We start from the raw sequence: 24,155 nt of genomic DNA, 5'->3' as shown, positions 1-24,155 counted from the left end.
CGGGTGAGTTTCAAGAAAAGAAACTCTTGTGTTTGTCAGTTTCCATTCTGGTTCTAAACTAGCCACATGTTGGTGTTTGTACTTAGACTCAATGCTGCCTAAGAGCCAAACTGCATCCAATGATTGCCTTGGAAATACACAGACCAACCCCCAACAGCTTCCCACCTCTAAATGCCTGTCAACCATGATCAGAGGGCTGGGCCGAGGGTGTGGGGAGTCTCTGGGAGAGGATTCTTTGTGGCTAACCACACCGACTCACTTTATATTAAAGAGAAAGAGTGGGTGTAAGGAGTATAACCTCCGTGCCGGCCCCAGCCTTCTCCTATGAAAGCAGCACAGTTCAGCCTCTTGCGTCCATTACACAGTTGCCAGGATTTACAAGGGACGATCCCTGAACTAAGATTGGGCCATTACAGGGTGCAGGAACATTCTGGTGAATTTTAGAGCTTTACAAGCCTTCATCACAGCACCATGTCTCAGGGGAACACTCAGGCAAAAGGTTAAGAGGTTCAGCTGAAAGCCAGGGAGAGTCAGCGGCAGTGCTACAGTTATAATGCATGAGGCCCCTGGGTTTCAGTCCCGTTATTATTTGTATTACCGAAGTACCCAGGGCCGGCTCCAGGCACCAGCGGAGCAAGCTGGTGCTTGGGGCGGCCCATGGAAGGGGGCGGCACGTCTGGGAGTCTTCGGCGGCAAGTCCCTCAGTCCCTCTCAGAGGGAAGGACCGGCCGCTGAATTGCTGCCGAAGAATGAAGCGGCTCGGTAGAGCAGCCGCCGAAGTGCCGCCGATCGCGGCTTTTTTTTGCTTTTTGCTTTTTTTCCCTCTTCGCCGCTTGGGGCACCAAAAAAGCTGGAGCCGGCCCTGGAAGTACCTAGGAGCCCTGGTCACGGACCAGGACAGTAGGCACTGTACAAACCCAGAACAAAGACAGCCCGCACCAGACTGCTACTTATTCCATTGAGCAAGCCACCCACTGCAGAGAAGTCAATTGGGTGGGAGTTTTGTGACAACCGTAGTGTTGTGAGCAGCCATGGCCAGAAATGAGTCTGCTGTCGCTAAGGCCAAGGGCCCTGTGGCCGTGGTCTCCGTGGTGCTGAGGCCGGCCCTGGGTGGTAGTGGTGGGCACTGCGAATAACTCATGATCTTTAGGCAGGGAGAAAGAAAATGGAGGTCCCTAAAAGCAGGAAGTACTGACAAGTACAGGCTTCACCAGCCAGATAGGGGGCAAAGCAGTCTCCAGCCCTTTCGTGTTCCTGACCTCCTAGATCAGGACGGATTGTTTATTAGGCCAAGAGAACGTTTGTTGGCTATGTCTTCTGCAGACAGCGGTGCCGGCAGTGGCACAGAAAGGGGGTTGCCTTGCTTAAGAAAAATCCAGCATTCATTGCAGACTCCCTGTTTCACTTGGGTTTGTGCCACAATGACAAGCGCTCAACATTATTGCACTAATGCATTTGGGTGGCTGATGCATTGTGAAACTTTTGTCTACGTGTGGAACGTAAATACAACACTACTCTTCCCAGGTACCAGCCACCTGAGCAACTCGAGCTCAGTTATAAAGAGTCAGGTGCAACCAAATGAGCCTGCTTTTCACCAATTGTGTAATACCTTCCAATTACTAGTCTAAAGAGCTTAAGGCTCAGGGGAGTTTCAGCATTGGCTGCTTACAACCTGCCAGTTAGAAGATTAAAGCTGCCTTGAAAGCCACACCTGGCCTTGGTAGCAGGGCTGGCTGCAGCTCTCACTGTCTGAGAGAAGCAAACACCAAGCCAGCATTTTGTCCCTTAGCGATTTAAGAGTGAATTGGTCACATTTCACTGGACAAGCTGAGACAAAGGCACAAACAACACGCCATTCAGCATAGCTGCTAAACTGCACTGAAATCATCCCTTCCACACCGTATTCCCACGCCTCCTCCAGGCTTTAAAAATCCTAGCACTTTGAGAACGTCCAGACTACAATTACAGCCATGGTAGAGAACCCACTTTCATCAAGGGTGCTATAATATGGTTTGGTTTTGCTTGCAAGGACCAGACCAAACCATGTTATAACCATAAGGGCGATAGCATGATTCCCTTAGCATGGTTAAAAGACACAGGCAAATCCAAACTATGTTATAGCATGGTTAGAACACATCCATGTCATAAATGTGTTCCTTACCATGGTTGTAACTGAGTAGACGAGGCTAATGTGGTTTGTACATCTAATCTCCTTATTCAATAATGCTGGTGATGAAGGTGCAGGGTTGTGGGAAGAATCAGAAGAGAGCGCTCCGGATCATATCAACTGTGAAAGCTAATTGACAGTGAAATTTTGATTCCTCGGTTTTGCTTTGTAAAGCGAGTTAGAATTCATTTGAAACCACAGGATCATATAAACTATATTACATGCCAAAAACTACACTGAAAAAAACATTAAGGCAAGCACTCAAGTTAGGAAATGCCAGAAACAAGGTTGCCTGTACAACCTTAATTCAGCCCCCTTATGTGTATGCATGATGATACAGTTTAATTACATGATCACATAGTTATTCTGTATATTTTTAATCTTCCACATTCAATGTGTGGCCCTAGACCTTATTTAATGCATGCCGTGCAAACCCTGCACTGCTTACAGAATTATTTCCTCCCACGCATTTCTAAGGTGATATCACCAGACTGTCTTAGAGCTTCATAAACATGAATTAACTCATCTTCACAATATCATCTTACCTCACATGGATGTTGGCCCCCATTTTGCAGCTGGAGAACCTAGGTGTGAGATTAAGGCCGAAAGCGTCCATTAATTTTGGGTGCCCAACTTCTGATTTTCAAGAGAACTTTGCAGTCCATAAACACAGCTCCCAACAAGTCCACAAGCGCTCAGCACTTCTACAAGCCTGTCCCAGGTGTTTTATGCTGGGCACTCAACAAAGGAACACACAGACAGCAGCCACCTGTTACAAATTTTGGTTGAAGTGACTGGCCCAGCATCACAAAGGATGTGGTAGAGGCAGGGATAGAAATCAATTTTCCAGGGCAGCATTCAACTGCCTTAACCAGGAGACCATCCTTTCTCTTCCTGCCAAATTCCCCCCTTCCCCCATTCACTACACACCTTCCAACACTTCTGCAAGTAACAGAGCAGGTGTGCTACAGTCTCCTTCGCAACACAACCCTGAATCATTTCCAAAGCACAGTCCATCCTATGCTCTGAATGAGACAGGAGACCTGTAGGAAAAAACAACAGTACATGATCATGTAATTAAAAACTGTATTAGACTGCATTTGCACATGGGGACCAAATTAACATGGCACAGGCAATCTTAATTCTGGCATTTCCAACTTCGGATTGCTTGACTTCCAAACTTCACATTAAAAAACATGAAAAGAATGTTCTTTTCAAATTAAAGAAACAAGAATAAAAAGATTCTATCATGTGCAACCTTATTAACCCCCAGCTTGGATCATCAGTGAAGTTCTGTCCTTCTTAGATTCACAGCTCAGACGGCTGCTACTTCAGCCAGTGGAGTAACTGGTAGCCCTATTAAGCTCTATATGGTTATCATCTGTGTGGACTCCTTTGCCAGTGGGTTTTATATCTCTTTACTGACAGGAGAGGAGGACTACTGGGCTCTGGAGGGGAATGTGCTCTAGTGGTTCTAGCCCTTCTGCCTGTGTCTCAAGCCTATCAGCATGCCCTTCTGCTCCCATCCTGTCCCCCACCCTCATTTCCCCCTTCTCTGCTCCTATGTGGACCCATCCCACCACCTGCCCCACATTTCCTGGCTCCCACCCACACTACTTATACTTCTCGTTTCCTCTGCTCCCCACCCCCCTTTAGCTCCCGCAGCCCTCAGTCCCTCCATTTGCCTTTTGTTCCTCCCTCCCATTTCACTCCTCTGTATTCAAAGCAGGCGGTTTTCTCCTCCTTGACCCTGCCTGAGCCCAGCAAGGGGGGCACAGAGCTCAGGAGAAAGTCTCTCTGCTCTCAGATCCTGTTGCCAGTATCAAAGCAGCCTGTACCAGCCAGGAGCAGCAATTGCAGGGAAAGTCCTCCTCAGCCCCAGTCGGGCGCATGCTAAGACTCTTCAGAGAATTTAGCTGACAAATGCTAACGCGTCTACTGAGCATGAGCAGAGAGATGTTTCAAACACGTATAACTTGGGCAAATGTGGTGGCTTTCTATTGAGATGACAAAAAGGCACATCCCTGACTCCAGGGTGACCCCACCCAGACAAATGTCAAGTCATGCTTTGAAGCAGTGGAGGCACTAGAGCATCTCAGTGACATGCTCTCAGAACCTCCTCACACAACATCACTTTAAAGTTTGGAGTGTTTTAAAAACATGTTAAAGAGTCACATCACACAGGTCAGAGCTGTACATGGATTAAAACTGTTCTTCCTTCCTCTACTCCCCACTAGTGGGAAGGAGGTTCACTTATTTCTGAGCACATCAAACTCCTGGGCAAGGGACTTTGCCGTTTGAGCATAGCTGTAAAGCACAGAAGGGTAATGAGAGTCTGCAGAGAAATCTTATTCTTTGAACAGGCTTGGTCTTGCCATTGATGTTTGTGAAAGAAAGCTCCAGTGTTTTTTTTTTTTTTGACATTATAGGTTGTTCCCTCCACCTCCCCAAGATGAAATGAAGCCTTTATGCATAGGAGGTCCATATTTTTGTCCTAAGATGTTTATACCTGACGACAGGTGTTGGGAATCTTAGTTGAAGACTACTCATTTCTTACAGCAGGGGGTCTCAACTTTTTTCTTCCTGAGCCCACCTGCCCCCAACATGTTATACAAACTCCATGGTCCACCACTGCCACAACTGTTTTTCTGCATATGAAAGCCAGGGCCGGCGGAAGGGAGTAACAAGCAAGGTAGTTGCCGGGGCCCCACAAAGCTAAGTTGCTCAGGCTTTGGCTTCAGCGCCAGGTGACAGGGCTCAAGGCCCCAGACTTCAGCCCCATATTCTGGGGTTTTAGCTTTCTGCCCTGGGCCCCAGCAAGTCTAACACTAGCCCTGCTTGGTGGACACCTTGAAACGTGCTTGCGGCCCTGCAGGAGGCCATGGCCCCCTGGTTGAGAACCACTGTCTTACAGAACATACATCCCCCCGGTCAGCAGGTGTCTGTTGAAATGATCCTATCACAACCCAGGACAATCTACGCTAGTGCTCCAACCACTAGAGTTGGACTGGTGGAAAATTTCAGGGGGAAAATCCAAGACAAGTCCTTAGAATTTCACACAGAAGGACATAACAGCGTGTCTAATTTTGACTAAAAAAGGGGAGTAGGAAAAGACCATAATCTTACAGAAAAGATGTTAGATGGCTGAATGGAACAAATGTATAGTTTTACTTATACTGGCAATTGTAAATGCAGAGGGGTTTATGGACAGTAGCGGTCAGTGAAGAGACCAGTACTCACATTTTAACTGTGTTGCAGAAGGAATAACTGCTGGTGCTCCATAGCTTTACTGACATCTGCCAGAGACGCAGCCAGCCCTAGCTGATAAAGAAATTTGTTTTTGGCTTTGTTTGTTCTGTAAACTTGAATATCGAGAATATTTGACAGGCTTTACAGAATTTCCAAGTAAACAGACAAAACTCCCGTTGTGAAAGGTTTTAGATTGCTGATTATTAGTAATCAGGAATTAGACTTGCTGATTATTAGTAACCAGGAAAGCTAAGACACCAATATTAATAAACACACTGGGACAGATCTGCCTTGAATTTATACCAATGTAAGCCGCAAGTAACTCCATTCGCTTCAGCAAGGGGCTGTGATAGAATTGAGATCAGAATCCGACACTGACAAAATCTGATATACTGGATTATCAAGCAGTTGAGAAGTATTTTCACATATAAGACCTGCAGCTCCTGAAAGGAAGAGGACAAATAAGCTACAAAATATAACTTCAGCCCTTTAAAAAAAAAGTAGTAGTCAGCTTTGCATAAAGAAAATGCTCCCCCAGCAATTAGTGAAACCAGAGAAACATCTCTGCTTCTCTAGGCGAGACACCCTCAGAGCTCCACCCAATTGTCACTGTGCAGTATGTATCTGGAAGTTGTGTGAGATTTACGTGAGGTGAATTGTTTTTGCAATTATCTTGTACCTTGACAGTATTCTGCAATGTAAATAAAGAACTTCCAAAGTCACGAAGGGACAGAATCGGGCAAAAGGGTTTCTGTTGAAGACAAGTGAGCAAGTGGACCAACATCTGACATGTGGCTTGGCTTGATCTGCTTTACACTTGCCCACCCACCCGCAATAACATCCTTTGCACCACTTGACACTCCCTAAAATCCTAAACATGAGTTGCTGCATAATTAAATAAGGTGTCCATAGAGTCACTTGGAGGTATTTGTGAACTTTTTTAGTGAACTCAAAGCTAATTGAGGTAGGTTATAATCGATTTTTCGATGAAACCTCAGGTGTTGTGGGAAGTCTGGTGTCAGGAATGCAGCAGGTGGCACTGTTCCCTATGAATCAGTACTGAACGAAAATGTGCTATGGGGGCCTGTTGTCCTCTTGTGTCTTATCCAAATGAAAGTCCAGCTCTTTTGGTAGCATTGAAGAGCCTGGGGCACTCTTAGCAGTTGGTGTGTTAGATTCGGGTTCATGGCCGAACTCGAACTCAGACAATGGGTTTCCGACAAAAACATCCGTTGCCGTTTCAGTTGGGTATGCACACAAGCACTTCAACTATTAAAGCCAAGCAGGCTCTCGAGTAAACGTGGTCCACATTTACACGCCCCTGTAAAATTACCTAACAACGTTTTTGAGAAGATATAAGTGGCCACCATCCAACTGAAATTACAGGCAAGATTTCAATTAGATAGAATATGCTGTTCATTTCAGTAGGCCCTATAGGGGTAAACAGCTGTTTGTGTGCAGGTCTTCTCAATGAAAGTTGCTACATAAAACATAAGGCAATCTTCTGAGAAAAATCTATAGACCGCTAGAGGGAAGACTATCTGTCCACTCTACTAGCCAGAGGCAAAATAATTGCAAAGAAAGAAAGAAAGGATTAATATGAAGGGAAATGTGGTTTTGTTTGTGCTTTTTTGGCTTGTTTTTAAAGCAAGCCACAAACATCTCAGATACCGAGCATTTAAATGGATACATTTAGATAGGCATTTTATACATTTCAGCAACGTAAACGTTTTGTGCAAAAACCAACTAGCAACCAGGTTTTACACGAAGTCCAGGATTAAAGCATCAGTTACAACAGACATTCCCCTCCCCCACGGTCTCCCTCCCCCTCTTTCTGCTGGGGCCACCAGTCCTGCACTTTGAGCTTGGAAGACAAAACAGGCAGCTGCCACTAGAGGCAATTGTGAGAAGACTGAAGATCAACTTGCAGCTGGCACTCCCACCCCCACCTCTAACAGCTTAGGCCACTAGCCCTCAGCCTGGGATCATGAGTCAGCTCCCAAACATATTCTCCTCAGACAATAGCTATAGCTCTCTACTCCAACTGTATATCACTAGTCTGGCTCTAATGGACACATCGGTAGTTATGAAAACAAAAACACTGATTTTAACTACAGCAGTCCAGTGTTAGAACTGAATGTTATATTAAGTTAATGTTGCAAAAACAACTTTAAAAAAACCCCCTCAGAATGACTCAAAAGCTAGTACTGAGATGAAGTGTATAGTAGAAGACAATGGTGCAATGAAGATTATCTGGAAGAAACAATTTGAAGAGGTTTTTCAGGCAATAAAGCAGATGGCTTTTACATCAATCCTTTCAGCTATGTGGGGATGTCATTTCACATGAGGACACTGTGCACTGGAGCACTAGTCAGAGCAGAGGAGCCAGTTTAGGCTTTGCAAACTTACTTTATTGCAGCTGTGAGGCTAATAATTAAACCTTGAGTGGCCATCAAACTAACTGGAACTTCAACATTACAAGAGGTAGAACTCAGGTGAATTTCTTTGGAACACTTTACAAAATAGGAACATTTAGATCAGCGATTCTCAAACTTTATTGCACCATGACCCCCGTCTGACAACAAAAGTTACTATAGGACCTCAGGAGGGTCGCGAGGGGCCAAAGCCCATCCAACACCCCCCATCCCTTGACAGCCCTCCCGGACCCCTGACCCATCCCCGGACCCCCGGCCCCGATTGCCCCCCGCCACCCCATCCAACCCCTCTCATTCCTGACTGCCCCCTGGGGACCCCTGCCCTTCTCCCTGACCGCCCCCGGAAACCCTGCCCCGACTGTCCCCCTCTCCTTCCTGACTGCACCCTGGGGACCCAACCCCTATCCACACTCCCGCCCCCGACCACCACCCCAAACTCCCCTGCCCTCTATCCAACCCCCCTCCCCCCCTTACCGCGCTGCCTGGAGCACCGGTGGCTGGTGGCGCTATAGCTGTGCTGCCCGGCAGGAGCCAGCCACGCCACCACGCAGCACAGAGCACCGGGTCAGGCCGAGGCTCTGCTGCTGCGGTGCCTGGCTCGGCAAGAGCTCACAGCCCCGCTGCCCAGAGCATTGCACCGGCAGTGCAGTGAGCTGAGGCTGCGGGGGGGAGGGGAGGGGCAGGGGCTAGCCTCCCAGGCCAGGAGCTCAGGGGGCCGGGCAGGAAGGTCCCATGGGCCAGATGTGGCCCGCGGGCCGTAGTTTGCCCACCTCTGGTGTGGGGGCATGTAACTTGAGTCCTGCCGCCCAGGGCTGAAGCCCTCAGGTGTCAGCTTAAGCCCCGGGCCCCAGGAAGTCTAACGCCAGCCGCGGCAGCCCCATTAAAACATGGTTGTGATCCACTTTGGGGTCCCTAACCACAGTTTGAGAACCACGGATTTAGATTTAACAGGCTGAATTTTGTGAAGATGTATTCCAGGACTTGGCTACTGGCCAATGACATCAGAATGGATTTACATGGTTATGACCAAAATTTTGGACAGTCGGACAACGAGGCCCAGGAAGAAGAGGCATGTTTGTTGGAGATTTCTCAGAACTGAATATTAACTGATGAATTGGTGGTTAATACTGGTACTATAAATAGCTAAGTGAAGAACTGAGATTACATGTTAGATGTGGACAGTTTATATCCCTGGTGCATCTCTTAACTGAAGGATGTGCTAGCTCACTGAGCCCTATCCGATTCCATTGAAATCAGGGGGGCTGGAACAACCTCCCTCCTCTTACCCCTCCACCAAAGATATTCTTCTTGAAAGAGCTACAACAGGACAATGACATTCAAAGTTTACACGTCAAAAAAATTAAGGAAATACGACACTAGCATTTTTAATTATTGTTCGGAAGTTGGCTGGTACAGTTGGCTTCCCCTACCTGTTCAGCATTGCCAATATACTGTGAAGACGTCATATTGTAATCAGACTCACTAACTTGTTTCCTGCCACAGTGCCCTAACAGAGAGCAAGTCTGTGTCAGAAGAGAAAAGCTCACTCAATCCAGAGGCTGGACACAATTAAACCATGCTTCGCTTTTCCTTGTGTAGGTCCCAAGAAAGTGTGTTGTGGGCCCGGTGCAGCCCCGAAGCCAAAGAGAAGTTTTATTGTATGCTCTCCTAGTACAGCACATCAAATTGTCCCTTAGCATTATAAAAACCGAGTAAGCATATGTGAAACTCTGCATAAAAAGATATCAGACTATACACATCTTTTAAATTATTTTATTTTGTGTAAGCTAAAAGGAAATTTACACACTTAAATTTCAAAAGACCTTGGGCATGCACATTAACCTTGTTAGAGGTTCTTCTACATAGCTTTATTTTTCCATAGGAATTTCCCCAAACATTTACAACCCATAGTTTTTACTGTATATACAGCCTAAACCATAGCAATCTATGATTATGTCATTTTACACTGTGCAAAATCAAACATAGGAATAGTGGTACAACAGAACAAAAACTGTAACAGGTAAATCTCATTGTAAGACATTCATAGTTTTGGTCCTTCTTTTCCAAATCAAATTGATTAAATGTAGACAGAGTGTTTAGACAGTGATCCAGAACTTAACACAAAAAGGTACTGACAATATACCTTTCAAAAGGCTATATAGTGTATAAGCCATATTGTTAAAGTTTGAAGAGAGAAAAACAAATAAAAAAAAATTTAGGTTGATCAAACAGAAGGAACTGCCTGTTTAAAGAAACAGCTGAACCCCCCCCCCCCCAAAAAAAAAAAAACAAAAAAATCCAAACTAAAACCCATGTGACCTTTTAGGCTTTTTCAGTTAAAATGAAATATTTTAATATATGCAGAAAAGAAATTAAGACACTTGATACAATCTGAAAACACTGAAAGGGGATTTCACAGCGAGTGAAGATTGGAATTTTTTTTTAATTTTTTTTTAAAGTTTTGTAAGAAGGACACCAGTGTATTTCACAAAGACAGAAATGTATACATCCCAGCACAACAAAAAGAATAAATCTTCAAAAAGATTCACCCCCAATTATTTACACTTTTTTCTAATATAAATTTAGATTCCGGTATGTAAATAAATATACATTACTATGTATACCTTTCTAGTGCTGCTTACCAACAAATCATCTGAACTTGAAGTTTTTAATTAAAGCAAGATTGCTTTTTATGACCCAGAGGGGAAAAAATAAAATCAATAGAAAGTGTCCAATTCACATCACTTAGTCTACCTTTTCTTGGCAGCGTGTTGAAGGTGTTAATGTGGCTGGGAACATCAACACCTTGGCATGCATGAAAGTTAAGTCAGGAAGGCTAGAAATCACCTTGGCAGCCTCTTCACTAAGATGTTCTTCCTTTTTAGGCTTCCTGTTAAGAAGAGAAAGAGTGCATTAATCCATTACTTGACATTCCTGGAGAAAGAGCCACTGATTGAGGTAAGACCACTTCTGTAAAGCGATACAAATGATATCCTGCCTAATTGCAACGTTACCTCACATGCAAGTTTGGCACAGAGTTTCAAACATTATTGCAATGAAGGAAATTGGTTTCCTACTCAGACGTTACATTTTTGCAAGTTCCGATGCACCATCATGGGATTGTTCACTTCATGTGAGAAATAATTGTAACTTTAGTCTTTGGGTAAGATAGCAGGAGTACTATCATTAACATACAGAGAAATCTTTTCATCCAAAAGAGGAACATCTGAAAGGAGGCTTGGAGGCCTGCTAGATGCAATCCAGCTACATAATTAGTGGCTGCACCCAATAATAACCCATAATATTTTACCAAGTCCTTTTTTTGTAGGAGAGCAGGTACTATTAAGATGCTTCTACTGTTGAATATAATTTAAGCAATCACCTTTACATTTTGTATTATGTTCTCAACTCTTTTCCTCCTGCATTGTCCACAAGAGTTATTAAATACAAATTAATAAAGGCATCATGCCCCATGTCCCTTCACTCCTTTGTCACTGGGCATTTGGCATAACCCAGTGAGAGTTTTCCTTCAAACACCTAATTTACTCTTCAAATAGAATGAGACCTTGACTAATTGTTACAAAGCATCCCTTACAGAGCCATATTTGATCTTATGGAATGCTGACCATTGATAGAAGAACTGAATGTTACTATGAGCACTATAGGAGATGTCCCCTGTCAAGACAATGGAACTGCTTTCTCCGTGAATATTATACACGTCTACTACAAGCAAGTTCTACTTCAGGGGTGGCCAACCTGTGGCTCCGGAGCCACATGCGGCTCCTTGTATAGGCACCGACTCCAGGGCTGGAGCTACAGGCATCAACTTTCCAATGTGCCGGGGGTGCTCACTGCTCAACCCCTGGCTCTGCCACAGGCCCTGCTCCCACTCCACTCCTTCCCGACCCCTCCCCTGAGCCTGCCGTGCCCTTGCTCCTTCCCCCCCCCCCCCGAGCCTCCTGCACACCACGAAAAGGCTGATTGGGAGGTGCAGGGAGGAAGGGGGAGGCGCATATTGGCGGGACTGCCGGTGAGTGGAAGCCGCTGGGAGCGGGAGGGGGGGAGCGGATGGGGGGCTGCTGACGTATTACTGTGGTTCTTTGGCAATGTACATTGGTAAATTCTGGCTCCTTCTCAGGCTCAGGTTGGCCACCCCTGCTTTACTTTCAAACTTCTTTGAGGACAGAACAGAAAGGCAAAGGCCTGAAATCAGACAGATTAACTAGAACATATTAGAGATTTCCTTTAACTTGTTTGTCCTTTTCCAGGCTCAATTTTAGAGCCCATATCTACAGCGTTAATTCTTCCAATGAGATGGGCTAGATTTAGCTCTTTTCAGCATCTGTCAGTAGCACGCCTTCAGAGGATCGTGAGAAAGCAAGGGTTTTAGTGTGTTGCCTCAGCAGTTTCCCCAGGGCTTCTTAAACAGGAGAGAGGCCCAAAACTCTGGATTCAAACTCATCCTCAACATACCTAGCCACTGTGTTGACGCTGAGCTGTCATTTTGGTTTGCCACCCGAAAGCACCATTTAAGATCTCTACATGAGGCAGCCTGGATGCTAACCTTGAGCTTCCTTCACTAGAATAGTGAGATTTCTGTTCTCTGCTGCAGTGGAATTTCATGAGCCACTGACTAGGCAGATTACCAAATTCTGGAGGATAAACAAAGCTGTGCACTAGATTTAGTGAAGAAAGGAGTAGAAAAACCAATATGTGCTTCCTTCCTTTCCTATTTTACACTCAGAGCTCTACTTGGCCTTGGAGGGCACCTTATCTCTGAGCTGTTGAAATGTGGTCATCAACCAGTATATTATCAGTATTTGGCAAATACAATAGGCTGCTAGACCACAATCTAGTGATGAATTACCACAGCCCTCTCAAGGTGCAAACTCCTGTGCTACAGTGGTGATAGCAGATTGGCAGTTGTATCCGACAAGGGACAGTTTGAAAGAGGAAGTAAGCGGGGAGAGGGTTGATTCAAAGATCACAATTACAGAAACTGCTATTGATGCTGGTCTGGCATACAGAGAGTTCCCAAACTTCTTGCTATTTATCCGCTTCATTCTCTGCTCAACAGGTTCTACTATATAAGAAATGTCATAGAAATAGGATTTGTGTTGCATCTACAGGTGCTCAGTCTCTGACAAGTACAAACTATGCTAGGCAAAAGGGCATTGCCACCACCTAGAGCTTTAATGCCTAGTGCCCGCAACATTGGCCCCAAAATGCCAGAGTCTGAAGTGCACACATCTACCTGAATGCAACAATCTGCTTTCCTTCCAATTTGCAAGCACTTACATACTTACGCTTTGTCTATACTAGCACCTTTGTCGGTCGGGGTGTGAAAGAACCACCCCTTTGACTGACATAAGTTTCACCCACACAAGCGCTGGTATGGACGGGAGACACTCTCCTGCCGACACAGCTACTGCCACTTGTTGAGGGTGGTTTAATTATGCCGGCAGGAAAGCTCTCTCCCGCTGGCACAGAGCGGCTACACAGGAGATCTTACAGCAGCACAGCACAGGTGTGCTGATGTAAGGTCTGTAGTGTAGACACAGCCTTGGCGTGCTCTGCAACTTAGCCTGTCCTCCCAGTTAACCAATACAGTTCTACAGCAAAACTGCTTTAACCCAGTCCAGGTTACAGTTCTGGCTATAACCACCACCATCACCATTGTTTGAGCTTCAATGCTACTAAAGTTTGTATGGCCTTGGTTTCTGAATGCAACAAGCACTGTAGGCAGATAAAACTACTGGAACTGCCCAGCAGGGGTTTATATTCCACAACTCCTAAACTTAAATATTTGAAGTAGTAATAATGCAAACTGTTTTTATCACTCTCAAGACACGTTACATTGCCTAACAGTTGTAGGGTTGACGAGGCCAGCTCTGATGGAAGTCGTACAAAGAGCCATGAGAGTTGCATTAATCCTAGCCAGTAACTTTTCTAATGATGCTGAATCCCACAATAGCATTTGTCAACTTTAATAAATTCCAAAGCCAGAAGCGACCACTGTGATCATGTAGTCTGACTTCTTGTATAACACAGGCAACAGAACCTCCCCAAAATAACTCCGAGAGCTTATCTTTTAGAGAAGCATCCAATCTTGATTTAAGATACTGTCAGTGATGGAGAATCCACCACAAGTTTCGGTAAGTTGTTCCAATGGTTAATTATTTTTACTGTTAAAAATGTATGCTTTATTTTCTGTCTTAATTTGTCTAGCTTCAACTTCCAAGCATCATGCCTTTCTCTGCTACACTGACAAGCCCATTATTAAATATTTGTTCCCCATGTAAGTATTTAAAGACTAATCAAATCACTCCTTAACCTTCTCTTTGTTCAGCTAAAAAGTTGACTCTCTTGAATCTATCACATAAGGCATGTTTTCTATTCCTTTAATAACTCTCATGGTTCTTCTCTGAACCCTTGCCAATTTATCAACATCCTTCTTGAGCTGTTGACACCAAAACTGGACACACTATTTTCAGCAGTGGTCAAACAGCGGTAAAATAACGTATTCAAGATTCCCCTCTTTATGCATCCATTAGCTCTTTTGGCCACATTGCACTGGAAGCTCATGTTCAGTTAATTATCCACCATTACCCCCAAATCTTTGTCAGAGTCACTGCTTCCCAGGATAGAGTACCCCATTGTGTAAGTACAGCCTACACGCAAGTACAGGTCTGTCGCATCTTAGGTGCATTTAACATGTGCGATTTCAGCTTTACACGGTCGGCCAAAAAAAAAATTAAATACTGTTTTTGTAGTGCGGGCGATTCCGCCCACTATTACACTCAATGTAATTTTGACTATACGCGATTTTCGCTTTAGGCGCTGACTGCGGAACATAACCCCAGGGTAAGATGAGACAGACCTGTACGGTCCTAGATCCATTACATTTACGTCATATTAAAATGTATATTGTTTGCTTGAGTCCAGCTTACCAGATCACTCTATATCAGTGATCTATCCTCCGTTATTTATCACTCCACCAATTTTTAGGTCATCTGCAAACTTTATCAATGATGATTTTATGTTTTCTTCCAGGTCATTAATAAAAATGTTAAATAGCATAAGGCAAAGAACCAATCCCTTCAGGGATCCCACTAGAAACACACCCACTTGATAATGATTCCCCATTTACAATCACATTTTGGGATCTAGCAGTTAGCCAGACTTTAATCCATTTAATGTGTGCCATATTAATTTTATATCTTTCTAGTTTTTTAATCACAATGTCATGTAGTACCAAAGCAAATGCCTTACAGAAGTCTAAATATATTACATCAATACTATTAGCTTTATCAACCGAACTTGTAATCTCATCAAAAAAGGTATCTAGTTAGACATGATCTATTTTTCCTAAACCCATGTTGATTGGTATAATTATATTATCCTCCTTTAATTCTTCATTAATCAAATCTTATATCAGCCACTCCATTATTTTGTCCAGCACTGACATCAGAATGACAGGTCTATAGTTACCCAGGTTATCCTGTTTACCCTTTTTAAATATTGGCACAACATTAGCTTTCTTGTAGTCTTTTGGAACTCTCTCAGTGTTCCAAGACTTATTGAAAACCAACATTAATGGTCCAGTGAACTCCTCTGCCAGCTGTTTGAAAATTCTTAGATGTAAGTTACTCAGACCCGCTGATTTAAAAAATGTCTAACTTGAGTAGTTGCTGTTTTATATCACCTGAGATACTAGTGGAATGAAAAGTGTGTTTCCATTTAATATGACTACATCTATTTTCCCCCAAAATATTTTATCAATAATAATGCAGAAAAGGCAGAAGTGTTAGTCTACCATTTCCATTTTCTAAAGAATCAATACCATCGTTTGAATTATTTTTGTTTCTAGTAAACTTCCTATAAATTCCTTCTTGTCCTTAACTCTGTTGGCCATAGGATTTCTCCTTGTGTCCCTTTGCTTCCCTCATCAATTTTCTACAATTCCTAGCTTCTGATTTATATCATTACTATCAGTTTTCCCTTTCTTGTATGTGCTAATTTTAATTTTTTATAGGTGCTTTCACTTGCCCTCTAAATGAGTTTTTTTTTTTTAAACTAAGACAGCCTTCTTCCTTGATTGTGGCTTTTGGGGCATCTAGTAAAAGTGTTCCAAATTATCAGTCACCTTTTCCTGATTAAATTCTCTCTCAGACTGATTTGGTTTATAATTGTTTTCAGCTTTGTGACAGGTTTAAGAGTGGTAGCCATGTTAGTCTGTATCAGCAGAAACAATGAGGAGTCCTTGTGGCACCTTAGGCCTTGGCTACACTGGCGCTTTACAGCGCTGCAACTTTCTCGCTCCGGGGTGTGAAAAAACATCCCCCTGGGCACAGCAAGTTACAGCACTGTAAAGCGCCAGTGTAAACAGTGCCCCAGCGTTGGGAGCTGTGCTCCCGGCGCTGTAAGCTAATCCCCTCGGGGAGGTGGAGTACCTGCAACGCTGGGAGAGCTCTCTCTCAGCGCTGGCGCCGCAACCACACTCTCACTTCAAAGCGCTGCCACGGGAGTGCTCCCGCAGCAGCGCATTGGAGTTTCAAGTGTAGCCAAGCCCTTAGAGACTAACAAATTTATTTGGACAACTGTTGAGAATAGGCCACTTACACCTTAATTGAATTGGCCTCGTTAGCACTGACCCCCCCACTTGGTAAGGCAACTCCCATCTTTTCATGTGGTGTGTGTGTGCGCACACACTGCTTTCTGTATTTTTTACTCCATGCATCTGATGATGTGGGTTTTAGCCCACGAAAGCTTATGCCCAAATAAATGTGTTAGTCTCTAAGGCGCCACAAGGACTCCTCGTTTTTTCAGCTTTGTGTAACTGTCCCTTTTAAAGCACTATGTATATCTATAACCATATCCCATCTCTCTCTCTCTCTCACTGGTCTGGACTTTATTCTGTTTGTTTTATTCTGTTCATTAAATGATAGTATTCCTGGGAATAGGAGAAGTGCTTCTGTACCTGCATTCTTCAGTTCTCCTTATGGGAAAAAATGCATGTCTTTCAGCTTGAGTCATAAGATTGACATGAGTGAATGGATCCTTGGTGGTGGTTGTACTTCTCAAGATATACCATCTCTGAAACCTGACACGGCTGAAGGCAGGCTGACTTCTTGATAGAATTTCTTAAGATGCCATCTGCAGAATGTGTATGCCCCATTCTGTTTCTCTCACAATCTCTGTATTTTCTTCCATGCACCTCCTAAGGAACGAACAACCTTCCACAAGGAGATATGCTAGGCCACTACCCCTTCATTGTTAAAATGATCTTTAAGGATGCACTTGTGCGAGGCCCAACAAGAAATTAGCCTGCTAATAATTGCTAGGCAGGAAGGCAATTGGAGAGTGGTTTAACCACCCCCATTGCCTCCGAACAAATATGGACCTACCAGTACATGTTCCAGCCTCCAACCTGACCTCTCTGCTTGTATGTTTCATCCCCCTTTCCCAACCTTTAGTATTTATTGACTTTGATATTGTCCAAGACACTGACTGTCTTGTGTGTTTAGAATAAGCATTGTGGATATTATCACAATACCAGCACCAACTGCAACAATGGGCTGATATATGACACCCTAATTTTAAAAAGCTAGTCTGCAGCATCCAGCAGTGCCCATCAGTAAATATTTTTTTAAGCCTGAATGAGATTTTCAGCCATTTCTTGGCAAGAGCTCCACCCTCCATTTTCTTTCATCAAGGCAGTAAACTTTTGACTGACAATTCTATGGTGTTCTGCATGATTGCAGAGTCTCAGCAGTATGCTTTACAGGATCATAGATCCTCCATTTTAGCTTGTTTATCTTCAAGTTTAATATACCAATACGTAAGGAACTATTTTGTCAATTCCCTCCCACCCACCTTTTGAGGAAGTACCTGTATAATTGTGAGCAACCAGGCTGTGCATGAAAATGGTGCTACTTCACACAAATGAGGGGGCTTTGTGGCTTGAGGAAGTCACTTGACATTTCCACAACAGGTTTCTAAACCTTCAGTTTACCCATCTCACTTGTCCCCCCCCCACAGATCTTGGGTTCAAAAATTTTCAGAAAAAATAAAGGCTATACAGAATGTTTCTTTTTCAGAGGGGATGGAATTAATTAAAAAAAACACTAGGAGCCGATCACTGTTAATTATTAAATTCAGATGTAATAGTTGAATTTTGGTTGCAAAATAAAATTAAGACTGGAAACTTCAGATCCTAGCTGCTCCTAACCAGCCCTCACCCATGCACCCAGGATTAACCACACTCTAAGGTCCCTTTCTTTTCCCCCACAAGCTCCTGAAGCTTCCTCTCATAGCCACCAGCACCAGGGAACAGGATAAAGGGAAGGCCTGCCAACCCACACCTTACTCTCCACCACATACGCTAATCTGGGGCATCAAACTCCAGCAGCCCTTAGTTACTCGCAACATATGTTGGTTGGATCAGCATGTGCAGCTTCTGTGACAGGCCATAAAAGCCCCCAAACACCAGACCAGAAGTTATAGCCTCCTCGTGTCACCATAATCAGTATTTGGATTTGATACTAACTTCCATTTCCATCACAACCCCTTACCTGAAGGCTGGCCTACCTCATTCCCCTCTGCCTCTTCATATACCTCTACTTTTCCTCGTCTTTATCCTCATCCTCTTCATATACATCCTACCATGTCCTTATCTTCACCTTCTTGCCTCCAAAATTACTTTCACCACCTTTGTTTCCTTGCTTTTACCACATCATCAATCCCCTCCCCTTCAAAAACTTGAAACAATCTAAAAAAAAAAATAATGCTAAGGCAATGTGGGTATTATTAAAACTACTGCATGGCCATGTTACTCCATTTTTTTGCACTCTGATGTCCCTTGTTAATCTCTATGCTTAACCACCAAGAGGCTACTACTTGGGGTGACCTGCTGCTTGTGAAGTTCCTACCGTACTTTGGCTGCTGAACCAAAAAGCCCACAATCAAATGCAACAATGTAGTATGCCGACAGACATTCGTTTGAATAAGACTTTCTACCACTTTGTAAAAACTGAACTGACATTTTGAAAAGCCTGCCAGGTAAACAAGTGTAAATCTATAGAGAGACTTACTAGAATAAACAGACATTTCCGAGCACTACATGCACCTTGGAGTTTGCAAGCTTTTCTGTGAGTTTTCAGCTGCTTTTATTAAAATATCTGGAAAACCACTCTACAGCTATTAGGAAGTGAGCATTGTTCTATTACACGGGAAGACTAAAAATTTTACTTTTCTATTCAGTACTTTCAGACCATTTTGAGGTAAACTTTCAAAAAAGAGTTACTGTATTTCCAAGAAGATGCTAGATTTTCAGCCCTGCTATATACAGTACTGTTAAACAGTGAAACTGAAATCAGCTAAACCAAGACAGCTCTGAGGTTTAGGGCTCCCCCTAATGGTTCGCAGTTGAAATTTCATCACTGTCACTGTAAGTCAGTGATGGGCAACCTGCGGCCCGTCAGGGTAATCCACTGGCGGGCCGTGAGACAATTTGTTTACATTTGCACGGCCGCCCGCAGCTCCCAGTGGCCACAGTTCGCCATTCCTGGCCAATGGAAGCTGTGGGAAGTGGGGCCCAGCACTTCCTTGTGGCCTGAGCTACTTCCCACAGCTCCCATTGGCCGGGAATGGTGAACTGCGGCCACTGGGAGCTGCAGGCAGCCGTTTAAATGTAAACAAACTGTCTGGCAGCCCGCCAGCGGATTACCCTGATGGGCTGCATGCAGCCCGCGGGCCGCAGGTTGCCCACCACTGCTGTAAGTTCTTTTTAAACATCAGCTTCTGGTATTTTCACACTGTGGAGAAACAGTAAAAATATATTCCACAGACTCAGAAAACTCTATAAAGAGTGATTTTAACATCTAGTGTTTGGTGTTTAAAAAACCCTAGTCTAAACACAATAATCAAAGTATTAAACTGCAATACCATTCATATCACAGCATAATTCTACAATAAATGTCATTAAGTGGAAGCACAGAATAAGAGGGGTTTTTTTTGCAAAACATATAAATTAGAAAAAGTTATTCGAACGTTGCTTACTTAGTATGTGTTACTACCCTTTTGAACTTAATATGCTTAATACAGTGCTTCTCAAACTTACTTGATTGGGCCCCCCTTTGTGTCTGTGGTCGTTTATGCTTCTCTCCCCCCCCCCCCCCCCCCCGTAATAGACCACTACCACCCAACTCTGAAGGCAGAGCGGAGCAGCAGCTGCTGGCTGGACGCCCAGCTCTGAAGGCAGCACACACCAGCAGCAGCAAGTAGTAAGGTGTCAATGTGAAAAGTGTTATTTGCCATCACTTTTCACAGCAGACTTAGCCCCCTATTGCCACCCTTACTTCTGCACTGCTCCTGCCACCCTGGGGCTGACACCTGGAGCCCAGGCTGCGCCTCTTGGTGAGGGATTGGGGTGGGGGGGGGAGGAGAGACCAAGTCTGGGCTGCCTCCCAGTGAGGGATTGGGGACAGGGGGTGTCCAAGCCTCCTCCCAGTGAGGGGATTGGGGTCAGTGAAGAGATCCTGAGCTGGGGTGACAGGGCATTGGCTGTCCCTTTATCCCCGCTCTTGAGTGTGTACGGCCCTCCTGCGCAAGCCCGTCATCCGGGGCTGACAGCCAGAGCTCTTTAAAAAAAAAAAAAAAAAAAAAAGTCAGCACACAGTTCACATGTCCCTTGACCATTCCTGTGCCTCCCTGGGGACGGCCACCCCATGATTTGAGAACCTCTGGTTTACAGATATTTTATAAATACATAAGGCATACATTCCTACTCAGCAACTGGAAGATTTTAAAGGTCACTCTGAAAGAAAATATTGTTTCAAGTGATGCTAGCAAATTCATGAATTTACACATTTGAATTTTAGATAGCAATGGGATCTCTCTGGACAGAGCTAAGATACACAATCATTGAATAAGCCATGAAAATGTGAACTAGTTCTTATGAATAAGGAGTGCTTGTTCTGCTCTAATGTGATACACAAGACTTCAGGGATACATATGTAACCGAAAGGTTCTGATTTAGGTTGTACGTAAAGAAAAAGCAGTGTCCATGAAGTACATGCTTATTCCTAAATACACTGCGTTTGGCAGTTGCTGTGGAGTGATCCACAGATAAAGCTGGTTTTTAATGTGCAGTTTGTCCCCTTGTACTCACTTCTCTCGCTTGAAAGCAAGTACAACTCTCCATATTGTGGATTAAGTAGAGTAAGCATAACAAAAATGAGCTTCTCCCACAATGACCTGTTAGAGCTGACTCCTCTAAATCAACATGAAACCGAACTGGTAAGTTCGTCAGGACTCACTTTATCCTCTCATTTTTAGCAGCCAATGATTTTCCTGAGAGATTCTCCTTTTCTGGTCCAGTCATGCTTGGTATCTTTACCAATAATTAAATTCTGATAGAGAAAATTAATATGCACACACTAGCTCATTTTAATTGTCTCCTGATTTGACTAAATCACAGATTTCCCCCTATTTTGATGATGATTTTGTGATGTGGACTAGTCTTCATTAATGTATTTACTAACATAAAATGTGTTTCATTCAAGGACTTGGAATCTAAAGGCACGGCCTTTCGTTTCTCAGCCACTGACACAATCCTTGTTTTTTAAAATTCTTAACTGGTCACCATGATTTACCTTGTAGATGTGCTTGCCTTCTCTACCGTGGACATGAGCCTTGCGAATGCATCAGTCACTTTGCTGCTTGCATTGGAGGTTTCCAGTTTTGAAGTTGTCAACTCATACAACTCTGGATCCACACCTTATAGTATAAAATAATAATCAGTGATGGTTGGATGCAAATACATCATAATTATCAATAGACCAAGATGCTAAAGGCTTCGTTTTCTGTAAACATCTGAGTGATTTAAAATTTCAACAAAATACTGCAAGAGAACATGACAGAACTTGTCAATGTTTCCAAACCTCTCCTCACTCCCTTTCAGTGGCTTACAACTGCACTAGAAAAATGTAGAAAAGTGGACTTACATTTGGCATACAAGGTCTCAGCCTATGGGCAACCAACATTAAGAGCTTGGTTTGCTCATTAGAGTGCATCTTGCACAGTTAACATTTTTGTAGGTGTAATATTTAACATTTATTCATTTTAACAACTACTTTTTATTTAAAAAATAATTTAACAAGTGATTGATTGGTACAAGTCAGCTTAGCTGCCATTTAGAAGTAGAAAAAATACAAAATCAAGTTTTAAAAATGAATGTTTCATAGTGACAATAAATCAGTGGGCTTCAAATAAGATTATGTAGTGTATTGCACAAACTCATTATTAAACCACAGGATATCATATTAAGTAATAAGAGCTTGGCTTAAAATTGATGAAAGTGAGGAAGATCAATCATTCTTAACTCCACTTCACTGGATCTACAGTACATATTGTAAAGTAGCATAGATTTATAATTATATCTAAATCCTTGACCCATTCTATTTTCTCCTCTCTCACACATGTTTAGAGCATACCAATTATTGAAGTAAGTGGATTCTTAGTCTTAATTTTCCATCTTTTACCATCTTAAGCCATACCTATTTTGGACATTGTATCTTGAATGATTTTTATATTCTAATAGCAAGTCATTAAATCCCAAAGAATAAAAATACAAACATGCCTTCTACAAAATGCTGTAACAAAAAACAAAAAACCCAGCATAGTTTTGGGCAAAATTCGGCTGATTGCCTCTTAAGTGGTGGCATACAACAGTCATCAAAAGTAATAGCTACAGGACTTTTACACGTGACCTTTATTCTTTCTAAAAATCATTGGCAATCGAGACTTATTAAAATGCTTCAAGAGGGAGAAATAATGTAAAAAAAAAGTTTCTGCTCATATAATAATTAGTCTGAAGACTATTGCAAGTACAGATGGATGATTTTAATACATCTCCTGTACAATTGCTGAAGTCTACATATACTTTGTCCAGAACTATGAATGCTTATTTTTTAAAATTGTAGTATAGTGTGCATTTAGGGTAAAAATAATCACTTAATTTAGCAAAGTGCTCTTAATTTTATATCCATCACTTGTTTAACATATGGTCAGGTTTAGACAAAGGAAAAAGGTATTTCAAACTACAATGAAAATTAATGTCCAATAACTAAAGGCTGAGCTATATAGTGTACTGTGTAGCTAAACAATTAAGGCTGTCAAGTGATTAAAAAACGTAATCACGACAATAGAATACCATTTATTTTAAATTTTTGGATGTTTACTACATTTTCAAATATATTAATTTCAATTACAACACTGAATATAAGGTGTACAGTGCTCACTTTATATTTATTTTTGAATAATATTTGCACTTTAAAAATAAAAAAAAAAACCTGTATTTTTCAATTCACATTATACAAATACTGCAGTGCACTCTTGAAAGCTGAACTTACAAATTTAGAATTAAGTACAAAAAAACTGCAACCACCACTCCAGAGAACATGCTTCCATGCTGATGACAGGTTCTGCTTGATAATGATCCAAAGCAGTGCGGACTGACGCATGTTCATTTTCATCATTTAAGTCAGATGCCACCAGCAGAAGGTTGATTTTCTTTTTTGGTGGTTTGGGTTCTGTAGTTTCCGGATGAGAGTGTTGCTCTTTTAAGACTTCTAAAAGCATGCTCCACACCTCATCTCTCAGATTTTGGAAGGCACTTCAGATTTTTAAACCTTGGGTCGAGTGCTGTAGCTATTTTTAGAAATCTCACATCGGTACCTTCTTTGCGTTTTGTCAAATTTGCTGTGAAAGTGTTCTTAAAACAAGCATGTGCTAGGTTGTCATCCGAGATGGCTATAACATGAAATATATGCAGAATGCGGGTAAAACAGAGCAGGAGACATACAATTCTCCACCTCAAGGATTTTTTTAACAAGCATTATTTTTTTAAACAAGCATCATCAGCATGGAAGCATGTCCTCTGGAATGGTGGCCAAAGCATGAAGGGGCATACGAATGTTTAGCATATCTGGCATGTAAATACCATACAATGCTGGCTGCAAAAGTGCCAAGCGAACACCTGTTCTCACTTTCAGGTGACATTGTAAATAAGAAGCAGGCAGCAGTATCTCCCATCAGTGTAAACATTGTTTGTCTTAGCGACTGGCAGAATAAGAAGTAGAACTGACTGGACTTGTAGGCTCTAAAGTTTTACACTGTTTTATTTTTGAATGCAGTTATGTAACAAAAAAAAAATCTGCATTTGTAAGTTACTCTTTCACGATAAAGAGATTGCACGTCAGTACTTGTGTGAGGTGAACTGAAAAATACTATTTCTTTTGTTT

General features: G+C 42.8%; 1 protein-coding gene across 5 annotated transcripts in view; it reads right to left on the bottom strand.

The window, feature by feature from the left end:
• Window positions 1–9,610: 9,610 nt before the first annotated feature.
• Window positions 9,611–24,155, bottom strand: part of AFTPH (aftiphilin) — a 61,945-nt gene continuing 47,400 nt past the window's right edge. For all 5 annotated transcript variants that reach the window (XM_034764211.1, XM_034764208.1, XM_034764207.1 and 2 more), the window contains 2 exons: window positions 21,507–21,630; window positions 9,611–10,741 (listed from right to left, as the gene is read on the bottom strand). In XM_034764211.1, coding sequence (XP_034620102.1) covers window positions 10,597–10,741; window positions 21,507–21,630 — 269 coding nt within the window. In that variant the 3' untranslated portion in view covers window positions 9,611–10,596. The remainder of the gene's footprint in view (window positions 10,742–21,506; window positions 21,631–24,155) is intronic.

This window comes from Trachemys scripta, chromosome 3, assembly GCF_013100865.1.
Source record: "Trachemys scripta elegans isolate TJP31775 chromosome 3, CAS_Tse_1.0, whole genome shotgun sequence".
NCBI classification, from domain to species: domain Eukaryota; kingdom Metazoa; phylum Chordata; order Testudines; family Emydidae; genus Trachemys; species Trachemys scripta.
This window is presented reverse-complemented; position numbering and strand designations above follow the sequence as displayed.